The sequence below is a fragment of the Malaclemys terrapin genome, chromosome 2 (assembly GCF_027887155.1).
Source record: "Malaclemys terrapin pileata isolate rMalTer1 chromosome 2, rMalTer1.hap1, whole genome shotgun sequence".
In the NCBI taxonomy this organism is placed as follows: Eukaryota; Metazoa; Chordata; order Testudines; family Emydidae; genus Malaclemys; species Malaclemys terrapin.
Window position 1 is genome coordinate 271,657,927 of NC_071506.1, and position 16,874 is coordinate 271,674,800.

General features: G+C 45.5%; 1 protein-coding gene across 7 annotated transcripts in view; it reads left to right on the plus strand.

Annotated features, from left to right (window-relative positions):
* Positions 1-16,874, plus strand: part of PRKAG2 (protein kinase AMP-activated non-catalytic subunit gamma 2) — a 398,056-nt gene that overhangs the window by 322,018 nt on the left and 59,164 nt on the right. For all 7 annotated transcript variants that reach the window (XM_054021185.1, XM_054021186.1, XM_054021187.1 and 4 more), the window contains one exon: positions 10,565-10,674. In XM_054021185.1, the coding sequence (XP_053877160.1) occupies positions 10,565-10,674 (110 nt within the window). The remainder of the gene's footprint in view (positions 1-10,564; positions 10,675-16,874) is intronic.

The window sequence follows — 16,874 nt, forward strand, 5'->3', positions numbered from 1 at the left end:
TATTAGAACTGTTAAATGCTTAATATTTAGATGTTGTTGAATGCTTGTAAGTTGCTGCATGCATTGATCTCACTTAACATACTACCTTACAATATGAGATCGGTATTTGAGCATTTGCATTGTAATTCTCTGTGTAAATCACTAGACAGGATATAGACATGAATTAGTGAGAAATGCTGGTCCCTGACCAAAGGGGTGAACTGCCCAACAGAAAAGCCTTTGTAGAAGGCTTCCCTCCACGTGCAAAGTGAATTCTTTCCTTCAGCTGAACTGGCAGCTCAGAGAAGGGGAGAGGAGGGGGAAAGGAATAGTTTCTCCTTGTCAGGAATTTTTATTTCTGTGCTGCTTGGATTCTCGAGGGCAAGGTTTTCTAGGTATAAACAAGAGATCCCCAGTGTGTAGCCTGAGTTAGTCCTAAGGGACCTATAGAGTGTGCATATTACAGAAGCTTCTATTACCTTTGAAACTTAAGACTGATGTGTGTGTGTGTGTGTTTACCTGCTTTTAACCTTGGAAATAAGTCTTATTTATTTTTTCCTTTATAGAATACATTTTTAGATAGTTATAGGATTGGCTACAAGTGTTTTCTTTGGTATGAGATTTTAAGATACAATTGACTAGTTGCAAGTGACTACTTCCACTCTCAAGGGATTAATCTAAGTTTGGGGGAGGGTTGCCGTAAGGGAGTTTTGGAGGCTTACCTGGGTGGTAAGATAGATTGCAGTGCCCAAAGGGACTGTCTGTGACTCCATGTTAAGGCTGTTAGTGCTTGAGGAGTTTACATTTGATGAGTGGCTGGTGAAATCCACTTGCAACTAATTTGGAGTTTTGTGTCCTGCTTCTTAACTGTCTGCCATGAGCTTGGTACTCATGTTCTTGAGTCACTGCAGAACAGTTTGACACCTGCATATCCCTGCATGGCTAAGTGGATGCCAACAATAGAACAGGAAAGTTCTTTCACAGTTAGGTTAACCTTGTTGATTCTTTTCTGCTGTTAGGGAAGTTCTCACAGTCTAGTAAAATGGACAATATTTTTCTCACTGGTGCCAGAAATCAGTGATGTCTCATCACTCTTCAAATAGTTGACTATTTACGTTGGTTAAAACGCACAAACCTGTCCCTCAGTTTTGTCAAGTTGCACCTAGTGGCCATATCAGCTCACCATCCACTGGTGGAGTGCCATACAATATTTTCTCATCTGTTTGTTTGTAATTAGGTTCCCAGGAAGGCCTAGTTAAAGTATTCCCACCAGTTAAGAAACTTATATCCCTGTGGGACTTGAACCTGGTACTCTCAGCCCTCATGGGACCAACCTTCAAATCCATGGCCTCTTCTTCCCTACTGCACCTTTCCATGAAAGTGATATTTTTAACTGGTATAACTTTGTGCCAGAAGAGAGAGGGAAATGCATTGGCTGATCTGCTGTACTCTGTATTCCACAAGGACACACTCTGAATTTTGTTCAAAAGTAGTAATAGAATTTCAACTGAACCAACAAATACACCTACTATTGTTCTTCCTGAAACTTCATGTGTCTAGAGCTGAGGCAGCGCTATACTCTAGACATTAGGAGAGAGCTAGCTTACTACCTAAATAGGAAGTCATCAAGACTATTCATCTCCATAGCAGAGAAGTTGAAAGGCTCTGCAATTTCATCTCCGAATAAGAGAGATCCAATTTGACAATCTCAATCAGATGGGCCTTTCCTGTAGCCAAGGGAGAGCCACCACTCACAAGCAGCATCAGTGACACCACTGTGTAATTTGCCAGTATTAGACATTGTTACCAGATGTGCCCATTACTTTGGAGTATGCTCATTTATTAGGGTTACTTTTCGGGGTGGGGAGGGGAGTTCTGTAATGTACTGCTTATGTCACTCGTGTGTTCATATGGAGCTCTACTCCTCCCTTCTGCAAGTCCCCTCCCAATGGAGCTATCCTGCAGGACCTAGGTTCCCCAGGGCTGGGTTCCTCCAGTCCCAGAACCAGATGAGTGTGCGCGTGCACAAGTCTGAGCGGACCGGGTCAATCAGCACTTTCAAGCTGTCACCCTTATATGCCCCTGGGCTCAATAGGCTGGGCCAGGCAGCACTTCCAAGCTGCAACCCTTATATGCCAAAGGCTTATCCCCATTTTCACGTTAAGTTATACTGGTAGTAACCCACTTGATGAGCAAACCCCACAGTATTTTGGGCGCTACAGGGATCTTTAGCTTAGGGTATGTCTATACTACGAAATGAAGTTGAATTTATAGAAGCCGGTCTTATAGAAATCGGTTTTATACAGTTGATTGTGTGTCCCCACATAAAATGCTCTAAGTGCATTAAGTCGGCGGACCGCGTCCACAGTACCAAGGCTAGCGTTGACTTCCGGCACGTTGGACTGTGGGTAGCTATCCCACAGTTCCCGCAGTCTTCGCCGCCCATTGGAATTCTGGGTTGAGATCCCAATGCCTGATGATGCAAAAACGGTGTCCCGGGGGGTTCTGGGTACGTGTCATCAGGCCCCTCCCCCTCCAGAGCAAGAGCAGACAATTGATTCGCGCCTTTTTACCTGGGTTACGTGTGCAGACAACATACCACGGCAAGCATGGAGCCAGCTCAGCTCACTGTCACCATATGTCATCTGGGTGCTGGCAGACGTGGTACTGCATTGCTACACCATCCACTGCCAAAAGGCAATTAGCTGCTGCTGTGTATTACGACTAGTATCCGTCATCCGGCGTATTCCTCAGTGAGTTCAATCAGAGGCACCTGGGCAGACATGTTTTGTCTCCTGGCCTGTTGAACCGTCTTGATGATGATGATTGATGGCTAGCAGTCGTAGTACATAATTTTCTGCCAAGCACACAGAAGATGCCGATGGCTATCAGTCATGCTGCACCGTCTGCTGCCAGCTTCAGATCTAAAAAATAGATGGACCAGATTTGTTCTGTATTCATTTGCTTCCCCCTCCCTCCGTGAAATCAACGGCCTGCTAAACCCAGGGTTTTGAGTTCAATCTTTGGGGGGGCCATTCTGTGTGACAGTTGTTTGTTTTTCTCCCTGATGCACAGCCACCTTTATTGATTTTAATTCCCTGTACCTGTAAGCCATGTCGTCACTCGCCCCTCCCTCCGTCAAACAATAGTTTCACGCCTTTTTCAGCCCAGATGCCATAGCACTGGGATTATGGAGCCCGCTCAGATCACCGCGGCAATTATGAGCACTGTGAACACCACGCGCGTTGTCCTGGAGTATATGCAGAGCCAGAACATGCCAAAGCAAAACCAGGCGAGGAGGCGATTGCAGCGCGACGACGAGAGTGATGAGGAAATTGACATGGACATACACCTCTCACAAAGTACAGGCCCCAGCAATGTGTTACTGGGGCAGGTTCATGCCGTGGAACGCTGATTCTGGGCCCGGGAAACAAGCACAGACTGGTGGGACCACATCGTGTTGCAGGTGTGGGACGATTCCCAGTGGCTGCGAAACTTTCGCATGCGTAAGGGCACTTTCATGGAACTTTGTGACTTGCTTTCCCCTGCCAGAATACCAGGATGAGAGCAGCCCTCACAGTTGAGAAGCGAGTGGCGATAGCCCTGTGGAAGCTTGCAACGGCAGACAGCTACCGGTCAGTCGGGAATCAATTTGGAGTGGGCAAATCTACTGTGGGGGCTGCTGTGATCCAAGTTGCCAGGGCAATGAAAGACCTGGTGATATCAAGGGTAGTGACTCTGGGCAACGTGCAGGCCATAGTGGATGGTTTTGCTGAAATGGGATTCCCAAACTGTGGTGAGGCGATAGAAGGAACCCATATCCCCATCTTGTCTCCGGAGCACCAAGCCACCGAGTACATAAACCGCAAGAGGTACTTTTCAATGCTGCTGCAAGCCCTGGTGGATCACAAGGAACGCTTCACTAACATCAACGTGGGATGGCTGGGAAAGGTACACGATGCTCGCGTCTTCAGGAAGTCTGGTCTGTTTCAAAAGCTGGAGGAAGGTTTCTTTCAAAAGTCTGGTCTGTTTCAAAAGCTTTCTTCCCGGACCAGAAAATAACCGTTGGGGATGTTGAAATACCTATCGTTCTCCTTGGGGACCCAGCCTACCCCTTAATGTCATGGCTCATGAAGCTGTACGCAGGCAGCCTGAACAGGAGTTAGGACCTGTTCAACTATAGGCTGAGTAAGTGCCGAATGGTGGTGGAATATGCATTTGGACGTTTAAAAGCGCGCTGGCGCAGTTTACTGACTTGGATAGACCTCAGCGAAGCCAATATTCCAATTGTTGTTGCTGCTTGCTGTGCACTCCACAATATCTATGAGAGTAAGGGGGAGACATTTATGGCGGGGTGGGAGGTTGAGGCAAATCGCCTGGCTGCTGATTACGCGCAGCCAGACACCAGGGAAGTTAGAATACAGCAGGGCGCGGTGTGCATCAGAGAAGTTTTGAAAACGAGTTTTGTGACTGGCCAGGCTACGGTGTGAAATTTTTGTTTTGTTTCTCCTTGATGAACCCTCCCACCCCCACCCCCCGGTTCTTCTACTTCCCTGTAAGCTAACCACCCTCCCCTCCCCCCTTCGAGCACCGCTTGCAGAAGCAATAAAGTCATTGTTACGTCACATTCATGCATTCTTTATTAATTCATCACACAACTAGGGGGATAACTGCCAGGGTAGCCCAGGAAGGGTGGGGGAGGAGGGGAGTGCCGAGTGGGGTGGGGGGAAGGACAAGGACACACTGCAGTTTAAAACTTTAACTCTTACTGAAGGCCAGCCTTCTGATGCTTGGGCAATCATCTGGGGTGGAGTGGCTGGGTGGCCGGAAGGGCCTTCCCCCCCCCCCCCCACCGTGTTCTTGGGCGTCTGGGTGAGGAGGCTATGGAACTTGGGGAGGAGGGCTGTTTGGTTACACAGGGGCTGTAGCGGCGGTCTCTGCTCCTGCTGCCTTTCCTGCAGCTCAACCATACGTTGGAGCATATCAATTTGATGTTCCAGCAGCTGGAGCATCAACTCTTGCCTTCTGTCAGCAAGCTGACGCCACCTCTCCTCTTCAGCCCGTCACTTGCTCTCTTCAGCCCGCCACGTCTCCTCTCGTTCATATTGTGCTTTTTTGCACTCTGACATTGACTGCCTCCATGCATTCTGCTGTGCTCTGTCAGTGTGGGAGGACATCTGGAGCTCCGAGAACATATCATCCCGAGTCCGCCGTTTTCTCCTTCTAATCTTCACTAGCCTCTGTGAAGGAGAAACATTTGCAGCTGGTGGAGGAGAAGGGAGACACATTTTAGAGAACAATGGGTACACTCTTTCACGTTAAATTTTGCTGTTCACATTACACAGCACATGTGCTTTCGTTACAAGGTCGCATTTTTCCTCTTATATTGAGGGCCTGCCGGTTTGCTGTGAGAGATCACTCACACAGTGCCAGACAACGGAATTCGGCTTGCAGGCAGCCATGGTAAGCCAGTCTTTTGGCTTTTTTTAACCTTCATAACATGTGGGAATAGTTTCAAACAGCAGCGCCCTCATTTCCCATACCAAGGACCCGTTGGGTTGGCCATTTTAAAATGGGTTTGCAATGTAAAAGGAGGGGCTGCGGTTTCCCCGTTAACATGCAGCACAAACCCAACTACCCCCCCCCCCACACACACACACCCAATTCTCGGGGATGATCACTTCATCTCTCCTCCCCACCGCGTGGCTAACAGCGGGGAACATTTCTGTTCAGCCAAGCAGGAATGGGCACCTCTGAATGTCCCCTTAATAAAATCACCCCATTTCAACCAGGTGACCGTGAATGATATCACTCTCCTGAGGATAACAAAGAGAGATAAGGAGTGGATGTTGTCTGCATGCCAGCAAACACCGGGACCATACGCTGCCATGCTTTGTTATGCAATGATTCCAGACTACGTGCTACTGGCCTGGCGTGGTAAAGTGTCCTACCGTGGTGGACGGGATAAGGCAGCCCTCCCCAGAAACCTTTTGCAAAGGCTTTGGGAGTATATGAAGGAGAGCTTTCTGGAGGATTTCCGCTCCATCCCCATACACATTAACAGACTTTTCCAGTAGCTGTACTGGCCGCGATTGCCAGGGCAAATTAATCATTAAACACGCTTGCTTTTTAAACCATGTGTAATATTTACAAAGGTACACTCGCCAGAGGTCCCTTGTGTGCCCTCAGGTCTGGGAGCACACCTTGGGTGAGTTTGGGGGTTACTGGTTCCAGGTCCAGGGTGATAAACATATCCTGACTGTTGGGGAAACCGATTTCTCCGCTTCCTTGCTGTGAGCTGTCTTCATCGTCTTCATCATCATCCTTGTACACTGAACCTGCTTCCCTGTTGCGTGATTCTCCATTGATGGAGTCAAAGCACACGGTTGGGGTAGTGGTGGCTGCACCCCCTAGCATGGCATGCAGCTCCGCATAGAAGCGGCATGTTGGCGGCTCTGCCCCAGACATTCCGTTTGCCTCTCTGGCTTTGTGGTAGGCTTGCCTTAGCTCCTTAATTTTCATGTGGCACTGCTGTGCGTCCCTGTTATGGCCTCTGTCCTTCATGGCCTTTGAGACTTTTTCTAATATTTTGCCATTTCATTTACTACTACGGAGTTCAGCTAGCACTGATTGATCTCCCCATAGGGCGAGCAGATCCCGTAGCTCCCATTCTGTCCATGCTGGAGCTCTTTTGCAATCCTGGGACTCCATCATGGTTACCTGTGCTGATGAGCTCTGCGTGGTCACTTGTGCTCTCCACGCTGGGCAAACAGGAAATGAAATTCAAAAGTTCGCGGGGCTTTTCCTGTCTACCTGGTCAGTGCATCTGAGTTGAGAGTGCTGTCCAGAGCGGTCACAATGAAGTACTCTGGGATAGCTCCCGGAGGCCAATAACGTCGAATTCCGTCCACACTATCCCAAATCCGACCCGCAAAGGCCGATTTTAGCGCTAATCCCCTCGTCGGAGGTGGAGTAAAGAAACCGGTTTAAAGGGCCCTTTAAGGCCAAAAAAAAGGCTTTGTCGTGTGGACGTGTCCAGGCTTAATTCGATTTAACGCTGCTAAATACGACCTAAACTCGTAGTGTAGACCAGGCCTTAGGTAAAAAACATTGCTGCAGAGTAAATGGGGGAAGCTAAAAACACAAGAGTAAAGTTCAGAGAAAGAGAGAAGCAACTAGCTTAACCATGAAAGTTATTTATTGAATAACGGTGATAACTACACAAGGAGAGTATAAACCCACATAAGTTACATTATTAAAGGTTAATACCTGAGGGAGAAAAGAGAGAGGGATCTCACCACTCCATAGAGCTTGAACTGGTCAGGGTTCCCAGGTGATGGTGGTAGTTCAGGACCCTGAACTCTGGAGACAGGCAGAGCCCCCAGCACAATCAGTCAGAAGAAGATAGTCCCAGTGGAACAGATGCATAGTTCGGGTCCCTGTATCAGAACACTTGGGCATAGGTAGGGGTTTTTGTAGAGAGAATACAATGGTTCAAGGGAGAACACTAGATTTGTTTATGGGTAAACTGATGACTCAAGTGGTTTTTTAGGCTAGACAATAGGAGCTGATCACTCTTGGCTATGGGTGGTGGTTTCTTCCAGGGAGCTCACAATGCAATTAGGCTGCTTCAGTATTTTGATTATCAATCAAGGATTCATTACTAGAATTGGTCTGATAATTGCTGAGCTGGGTGTGTGCAGGCGTAGGTTCATTAACATTTGGAGCAGAGATCCTCCATGATGCAGTGCTTCCCTGCATTTCTGGTCCCAGAGTTCAGTGCAGTTCTCTGTTCTGTATGCTAATGGAGATGCCTTAATCTTGTCACCCTTGTCAGGAGCGGTCTAGATGTATCTCCCAACACCCTTCACTGCTCTCTGCAAGTCTTTTCTCTGATCCGTTTTGGTTCAAGCAGAGACTGGTGGGGGTGGGGATGTCTTTCATGAGTCGGGCTGAATACTGCACCCTGGTTCCCCAAGAACACAGAGCTGACTGGTATCAACATCTGCAAAGTAGTTATGTTGGCATCAGTATACGTTCTCAAAACACTATCCCCTAAACTCAGGCTTCCAAGTCCAATGCTGCATTTACTACAGCAGTTCTTCACTTGTCTAACTAATCACTCCAAGCCCACCTCCTTAACGCAGTCACTGTTTGGGAGGTACCATCAGTTGAGTGTGCATATGGACAAGCACTTCAAGGAGAATGGGAAGTTACCTTGAATTCCAGTTACACTTGGTACGCTAACTATTGTCCACATACACATTCTGCAATATGCCTTTCATCCTGTCTACCTCGGAGTCCTCTTTGGCAATTCTGTGGTAAGAAGGAACCAAATAGCATCTGATGCCCTTTGCCCTTGTATGCTGTTGTCGCAGAGTATGATGACTGGGAGGCCACATGTGGACTTTATGGATCAGCTGTTTTCAACCCGCAGGCCACATGCAGCCCAATTAACACACAGCTGTAGCCCAGCTCAGCTGTGTGCTAAAGGCCATGTGCTGGTCTGCCACCTGCCTCTCAGCCAGGGCTGGCTCCAGGCACCAGCCCACCAAGCTTGTGCTTGGGGTGGCACCTGGAGGGGGCGGCTCCGGCCGCCGGGGAGAGCGGAGCCCTGGCTGGGCTCGCTGCCCTCCCCTGCTGCGTGGGGGGGCAGCAGGAGGCTTTTTTGCCTTGGGCAGCAAAAAAGCCAGAGCTGGCCCTGCTCTCAGCCCCGCATGGCAAGCTTGGGGTCCAGGCTTTGGGCTGTCCTTTCCCAGGTCTCCTGCAGTGGCAGGGTTGGGGTCCGTGCTGCCCCCCTTTCCCTCTCCCACCTCTTCCCCCTCCCCGCCCCCCCCAGCGGCAGGGTCAGGCTCTGGGGCCCCGGCTGTCCCTTCTTCCCCACCTCCCATGCAGCAGCAGCTTTGGGGCTCCTGGATGCACCCTGATCCCAGCATGGTTAGGCTCTGGGTCCCGGCGGCCCCCCAGCCCTACGCAGCGGAGTCCAGGATCCCCACTGCCCACCCTGCACTCTGCTCCTGGCCCCACTCTGTGGAGGGGTCTCTGGGTGGAGGATGCTGGGCATAGGGATGGGGTGGGGGTTTAGCTAGGGGGCACTGTGGTTCTCAACCTGTGGCCCAGGTAACACTTTGTGGGCCGCATATGCATCCCACAGTGAGAAACAGGTTGAGAACCACTGGTATTGATATTGCTGGTGAAATGTTTCTAATCTTGAGGCATATGCCCAACATCAGTTGAATCTGCTTATGGATAGCACATCTTGAACTCCAGTTACTGTACACAGGCTTTTCTATGGTGCTTATCACTATTTGTATCTGAATGCATTGTTTCACAAATAACAAACTTTCACAATTCCCCTGTAAGGGGAAGAGGCAGTATTATCTCCATTGTACAAAGCAGGAAATTGAGTCACAGACTAATAGATACTGCTGATCTTAATTTTGGGTGCCTAACTTAAGACACAGAGGGCCTGATTATTTCAGAGTTCTTAACATTATGTAACACTCTAGTGGAAGCACAGCTCACATTGACTTCAGTTGTAGCTGTGAGCTCTTAGCATTTCTGAAAAATCAGATCTCAGGGACTCAAGTTGGGCACCAGAAAATAGGAAACACAATTAATGACCACTTCTGAAAAGCTTGCTATAAGGGACTTGCTTGGCATCACATATCCCTGCCTATGTTGTAGAGAATCTGATTCTCCAGGACATCATTCAACTGCCTTAGCCATGAGACCTTCCTTTCTCTTCCTGTAATCTTTAGCTCTTTAGCTGCAAACTAACAAGTCTCTACTGACGATGCATAACTGTGATTGCTTTCAAAGGCTTTTAATGTGGACAAATTTGGGCAGATTTTCATGGGGATGGCAAAAGGCACATCTCTGACACAGTCCATCCCTGCCAAATTTCAAGTCCTTCTCCAAATCATAGGAATACTAGAGCAATTCAGAGGAGAGGTCATCAGAATTTAATATGGGGAGAGCCGCGGGAATATATTGTTTTGCCCTTGCCTTGTTCTCGGAAATGGCTGAGCTGTTTGGCTGTAATCTTAAAAGCTTGAGGCAGATATCTAGCCCATAAAACTCCTGCCAAAATGGCGTTTGTCAAAGCTATAAGCGATTGAAAATAGTCTTATGGGAAGTGTTGAGCAACCTTAATAGGTGGTGCTATCAGCCCTGCCTATAATTTGCCAAACTTGCGTACTAGTCCTCCAGTTCCCTGTCAGAGAAATAGCTGTGCCCAAAGAACATGGGTATAAAGCAAAATTAGTATCCCAAACAAAGAGAAAATGTTGAATAGACTGGATATTGGAGAAATTTATTGTCTTATTAAAGGAATTCTGTTCAGTTAAATCAATGTGACATGTCAGTCTCAAACTGTAATTTCAATGTGTAATCAGAGGAAAGATGGGTCTGAGCTGCAGAACTCTGATCTGATGCTTGAACCATCTCATTATGTTTGTGTTCAAAAAGTTTTTGCTTTGGGACTGTTCATCTTTTAAAATGGTGCCTAAATGATCTGATGTATGCTTTTCTTTTGCATTTAAAAAAAAAACAGATCTTGTAAAAGTGTTCCTTCTTCTTACAGCATCCGAAGAATCGGAAAGTGACATCTACATGCGATTCATGAAGTCTAACAAGTGTTATGACATAGTTCCAACAAGTTCTAAGCTTGTTGTTTTTGACACTACGTTACAAGTAAGTGCTTAAAACTACATTTTGTTGCAGTTCAGTTGCCTTTTAAATTACCCACATAGCTATCATCCTTGAATGCTGTGTGAAATTGATTTCTCTTTAGAGAAAACTGTTTTTGAGATGCTTTTTGGATCCAAGAACTGGTAATATGTTTTTGAAAGTGTGTACATCTGTATAGGAGGGAACTTCCATATTTTACTTTGAGTCAATAGTTAGCGTAGCCTTCAAATGGACATGGAGCTTTACTGACTTTCCAACAGGGGCTAGGTAAATGAAATAGTTCTCAAAATATCAATATTTTATGATTATGCAGGAGTATGGATATTATGCAAATTATCAGAATGTTTTGAGCCTTGCCTTTTAAGATTAAATAATCCTCTGAATTAAATAAGTGTATAATTCCTTGGAGGTCCTACATTTTACCAGTAAATCATCAGCATATTTCATCTAGTTTAGACTTTTGGTTTTGTGTGCATGAAGAATGCAGTTGCCAAAAGCAGAAAGTACTAGAAGTTCAGTCCATTCTGGAAACATGAAGAATCATTTGTTCTGAAGTTAGGGGTACACAATTTGGTTCTTTCTAGATGCTCTTCAGATTTTGTTGGTTCTATTTGGAGTGATTTTTAAAAGAAGCAGCAAAAGGGGGCTATTAACTTTAGCCTGATTTTAAAAGACTGAGTTGAGATGAGACATGCTGTGCTCCTAGTGTCCCCTGAAAAGATAAATGATGCAGTGGTAACTGTTTTGGGTTTTTTTTTTTTTTTGTTTTGTTTTTTTTTTTTAATTTTAAGAAAATACCTCTTTCAGATTGTAGTATCTTCCTTGCATCAGAATGAATCTACAGGTTGGTTTATTTATTGCTTACTAAAAGAACAGGAGTACTTGTGGCACCTTAGAGACTAACAAATTTATTAGAGCATAAGCTTTCGTGGACTACAGCCCACTTCTTCGGATGCATACTGTAAGTCTAATTGCCCTTTTGTGGCTTTAAAATCGCAATTTCACTTTTTCTTAAAAAAAAATATATATATATATATATATATATATACACACACACACCAATCTGTGTTAGCCTCTAGAGGCTATATGTATCAATTTGATTTTACCTAGGGAATTTTGATAGACACAGTGGGAAATACAACAATCTAAAACTTATATTTCTGAGGGCTTGTCTAAACTAAAAAATTAAGTTGACGTACAACCACCACAGTAATTAAAGCAGTAGTTCACATCCACATTTGCTTCTTCTGTCAGTGGTGTGTATCCTCACCCAGAGTGATTCTACTATCTGAAATGGGGCACTGACAGCTGGAGCCTGGCAGCTGGCCCCCTGTTGCCACTGACAGCCCAAGTTTGTCAGCCAAGCACAGGCCCCAGATGTGAGCCTATGCCCGACAGCTGGGATTGTTAGCACCAGGGTTAGGGATGGGGCTCCAGCTAACAGGCAACGTAGTAACAGTGTCTACGTGGATGCTGTGTCACCCTAACTACATTGACATAAGGGCTACACCTCTCATGGAGGTGGAGTTGTCTGTGTGGCTGGGGACTCACTTTGGTGAAAGCAGCATTCAAGTGTAGACACTGACATAATTAGGTACACAGGAGAGACAAGATCAACTTGTGTTGATCTAACTCTGTAGTGTAGATCTAACTCAGTTGATGTAACCTTGTGCCTACTAATGTTAATGTCTTACTTGGAGTGTTTCAGTAAACCTCCAAGAACATTGTAGTTTCAACACAAATGCCTTAAATTTGTAAGTCTCTTATGTCTGATCACTATCTGTACAGTGACAGGTTTCAGAGTGGTAGCCGTGTTAGTCTGTGTGCTGTTGGGGGTCCCAGTAATAAATGTTGGTGACCGCCATTTTGCTAAAGAAAAGTAACTTTGTTAATGATGCTAGCAGCCTGAAAAGCCCAGTGTGAGAGACTGATTAATCAGTTGTCAAGCCATAGTGAAGTTTATTTGATTGGAAGAAAAACCTGAAGATTTCATAGAAATGAGTAAAAACATTTGTGGTGAGGTTAACAAACAAGTATATTCAGGTAAATAAGTGAATAATTGGAACGTAACTTAAAATTTTAATAAAAGTAAAGGAAATAAACAAGTACATCGGTCCGCCTATTTTGAGAGAGTTAATACCTCAGGACCTTAACATCATAGATCAGATCTTACACTTTATTGTTAATTTAAGACCAAACGCTGTGAGGGAGTCAGTGTTTCACAGCTCCCATTGAAGTCAGTGGGATTTGTGCATGCTTGACATCTTTACTGGATCTGGTCCTTATAGAAAATTGACTTATTTCTTCGGATTTTTAAAAAGTGGTATCTTGCCAAGCTCCTTGGTGCCTCTTCCATAGATTACCAGAATATATGTAACTCCCAAATATATTTTTGTAACTTGCTTGCAAAATTCACAAGTTCTGTAGTTAAGACTGTCTTGTCTTTTATGCAGTTTATATACCTTACACCAATGTAAATTAGAAGTGATCAATGGAATTATATTGGTCTGTAATAGATAAGGAAGATAAAAATCAGACCTTCATTAATATTTAGTGCTTTATTGTGCTGGTGAGTTACTCTGGAAGAATGTTTTTGAGTAGTTGCTGGATCTTCAATATCCTGCCCCTAGTAATCGGAGATGGCATTATTTTCAGTCAAGGCTAGATTTGAGAATGAATAGATTTCTGATTTGGTGATACAAATCATATCTTTAAGACCATCAGAAAACTGTAGTTGTTTTCATGGTTAACAATAAAATTGGTATACATTACATAGTAGTAAGCCTCACTACAGATTATAATACTTCAAAGGTAGATGGGAAGAAAACTCTTCAATACAAAAGGAGCAAGATTCAGTGAAATATAAAAGTACCCAAATATCCTGGAGGATCTTAAATTACATCTACACACTACATGCCACCACTAGTGATGAGTAGTATGTGTAGCTTCATGCCACAGTGAAAATCAGGATGTTTCCATGCTGTGGTGTGTAGCTGTGCATGTCAATGAAATGTTTTTCCCAGAGCGGCAGCAGCAGGGAAAGGCTTCATAAGCTCCCCGGGGCTGGAGCTTTTCACTGCAGTGAGGAAAGTTTCTGGTAGTGGGGAAAAGTGTGGCATGTAAGTACCGCAACTGATAGATGAACTTTCTGCCCTCTTGCACCTGACACTTGCCAGGATTTACATCTCCCCTAGGACAACAGCAGCAGAGTGTGGGAGAACCCTTGGAGCCCCGATGGTTTTATATCCCATGTGGAGCAAGGAATTCCCTGTCTTGGGGAGAGAAGAGGTGGCTGGATGGGTGTGTTTTTTAGATTTTAAAAATTCTGTTAAAAGAACCTTCACATTACAAAGTCATTAACTAAAAACTTACTAAATGACAGAATTAAGGTTAAGACAGCCTTAACTCAGCCCCCTTGCCACAGAACCCCTGCCTCATTCGGTGTATGACCCTAGGTCTTATTCAGTGCATACCATCCAAACTGTACATGCAAATGTATTAATTACATCTGGGTATTAGTGTGGTGCTGTCATCATAATCTCTGAGTATTTCACAAGTATTAATGTATTTATCTTCACAACACACATGTGAGATTGGATGGTGGTTTCATCCCCACTTTACAACAGAGGCACAGAAAATAAGGCCAGAATTGTCAAACTAATGGTGAGTGCCCAATATGAGAAACATAGGGTTTGTTTTTTGTTTTCCTTCCCCACTCCCCCCCCACAGTATTTATCACTGTTGCGGTAGGTTTTTTATTCATTTTTGTTTTTTGTTTATATTCAGAGCACAGCTCCCATTGATTTAATTTGCAACTATGAACACTCACCACTTTTGCAAATTCAACATCAGGTGTTTCAAGTTGGGTCCCAAAAAATGAGGAAAACACAATTAGTGCCCAATTATGAAAAATTTGGTTTGGATGAATTGCCCAGCATCACACACAAACTCTGTCTCAGAAGCAGGGATAGAATCTAGTTCTCATTCATCTTCCTTAGCCGTGATGCCATCTTTTCCCTTCCTGCAGTCCCCTGGCTCATTCCCACTGCATCCTGTGACTCTGGGCAGAGCTTGCCATTGCTGCTGAAGGAGGCTGTTGCTGAGTTTTTGTTGCTGCTAGGGAGCGGGGAGCATCATGGAGCACTCCCCCACTGCTGCTCCTGCTGACTGCCATCTGCTTGCTTGCCTGCCTGCCTGCCTCCACCAGCCTCCCCTGGGATTACTGCAGCAGAGAATCTGTCACAAGCACATGTGGGTGCACATGCACCTTGGACTTTCCCTGCAGAGGGCTGGTAGGCCTCCTCCACCTTCCTCTGCTTGTCAAGTTGGCTCCCTCCTCCCCACCTGGGGGAATTTTACTTCTGGGGGAATTCTGCGCCAAAAAATAAAAAAATTCTGCACGTAGTATTTTAAAACTCTGCTTATTTTATTTGTCAAAATAACACAGTATATCATGCAAGTTTCAATTATTTTGGTAACTTATTTCAAAATACCTGTCAGCAAGCATGTCTCTAACAATATAGACAACAAAATAAGATTCAGAAATGGCTTTTTTGACTGATTCTTTACTAGGCTATTCCTGCACCCCTCAGAAGGAGTGCAAAGGCTTAGGGGGAATCGGGTAACAGAGAAGCTGAGGGAGAGGGACATAATTGCTGGAAAGGAGCTGGGGAGAGGAGGGTTTGTTAGGGAGCTGGGGAACCTCCCTCATGCAGACCCTAGCCGACTCCTGGACTCTCTCATTGAGTCAAGCACATCTCCCCTGTCTCTGTGTAGCCCTGCACCCTACTCCCATTCAGCCCCTGGCTCAATGCTGCCACCTCCCCCCCGAGCTCCTGAGTCCACACCCCAGTCTGTCCTTCCCATGCCTCCTCACCTGGCTCTGCTGTGAGGAACACAGCCTCTCTGCTGGCCGGCTGCCCTCTCTTCTGGCACCACAGCAGCCCTTGGTGGGCAAAAGGTGTAACTGCAGCACCTCTCCAGCAGAATCTATAGTATGTGGAGAAAAATTGGTGTGGCACATAAATTGTGTCCATGTACAGTGGTGCAGAACTCTTCCCCCAAGAGTATGATTTGTTATGTTTCCCCGTCCATCCAGGGCCCTCCCTTCATACTCTGTTACCTGCCCTGTCCAGATGCTTCCCCTGCAATGTTTGGTGGTACACCTACTCAGCCCCAGCCCCGCTTTTGCTGTTTGTTCCCTGTCCTACCCAGCCTTGCTTGCCCTGCATACCTGCACTCTCCCAGTGCTTGCGATTCCTCCGCACCATTTTGTTTAATTTCCTATTCACTGCATCTCTTCAGACAGCTGCCTTTCACTCAGTGCAGCCAGAGAAGCTGGTGCCCACATAACACTACCTATTGTGCCCTATGTCCTCTTTGCTTTATTTCATTAACCTCCAATTTTTGTTTGCACTCTTCTCCCCCATGTGCAGGGTAGGAGAAAGGAGTGGTTAGCCTCCATTTTTCCCTGCCCCTAGCCTTCCCTTTGTCATTTCACTCCTCCTTCCAGTGGCTGTTCCCATCACCTGTACTTGATTGCAGACCCTGATTGGCCACTGTGACATTCCCCAGGATGCAATCTGAACTGCTGTGTCCCCTTAGCTCTCCAGTTTGTGATGCCTTTTACACTGCTTTTCTGATGAACAGTGACCTCTCCAGGCTCTGCTCTCACACAGCCACTAGCATGTAAAATCATTCCAAGCTGAATACATGACTGCTATGCCCAGCCATCCATGAATTACATACAGGGTGACATCTGCATATTCCTTGTCCCCCAGAAATGTGCTTCTTGTTCTGTCCAGCACTCTACTGAACAGTGCAAGCTCATAATAAGTCTGTCATTGTAATAAAGGGAAATGATTATATGCACCAGTCCTGTTGACCTGAGTAGAGATTCCCGAAACACTTCAACCAAAATACACTGGTTTAAATAAAACAAAACAAGTTTATTAGCTAGAGAAAGATTTTAAGTGATTACAAATGGTAAGGCATAGAAATCAGAATTGGTTACAAAAGAAATAAAAGGTTAAACACACAAGCTAAATCCTAAACTTTACCAAGGCTAATAGGTTTAAATTAAAAGCAAAAAAGGAGTTTTTCAAATCAAATTTTACAGCAGTTTGTACTGGCTGGAAAACCTCCAGACCGGGACCACTCCCCCAGTTTAATGATGCTGCTTTTATCTTTCAAGCAATCTAGCT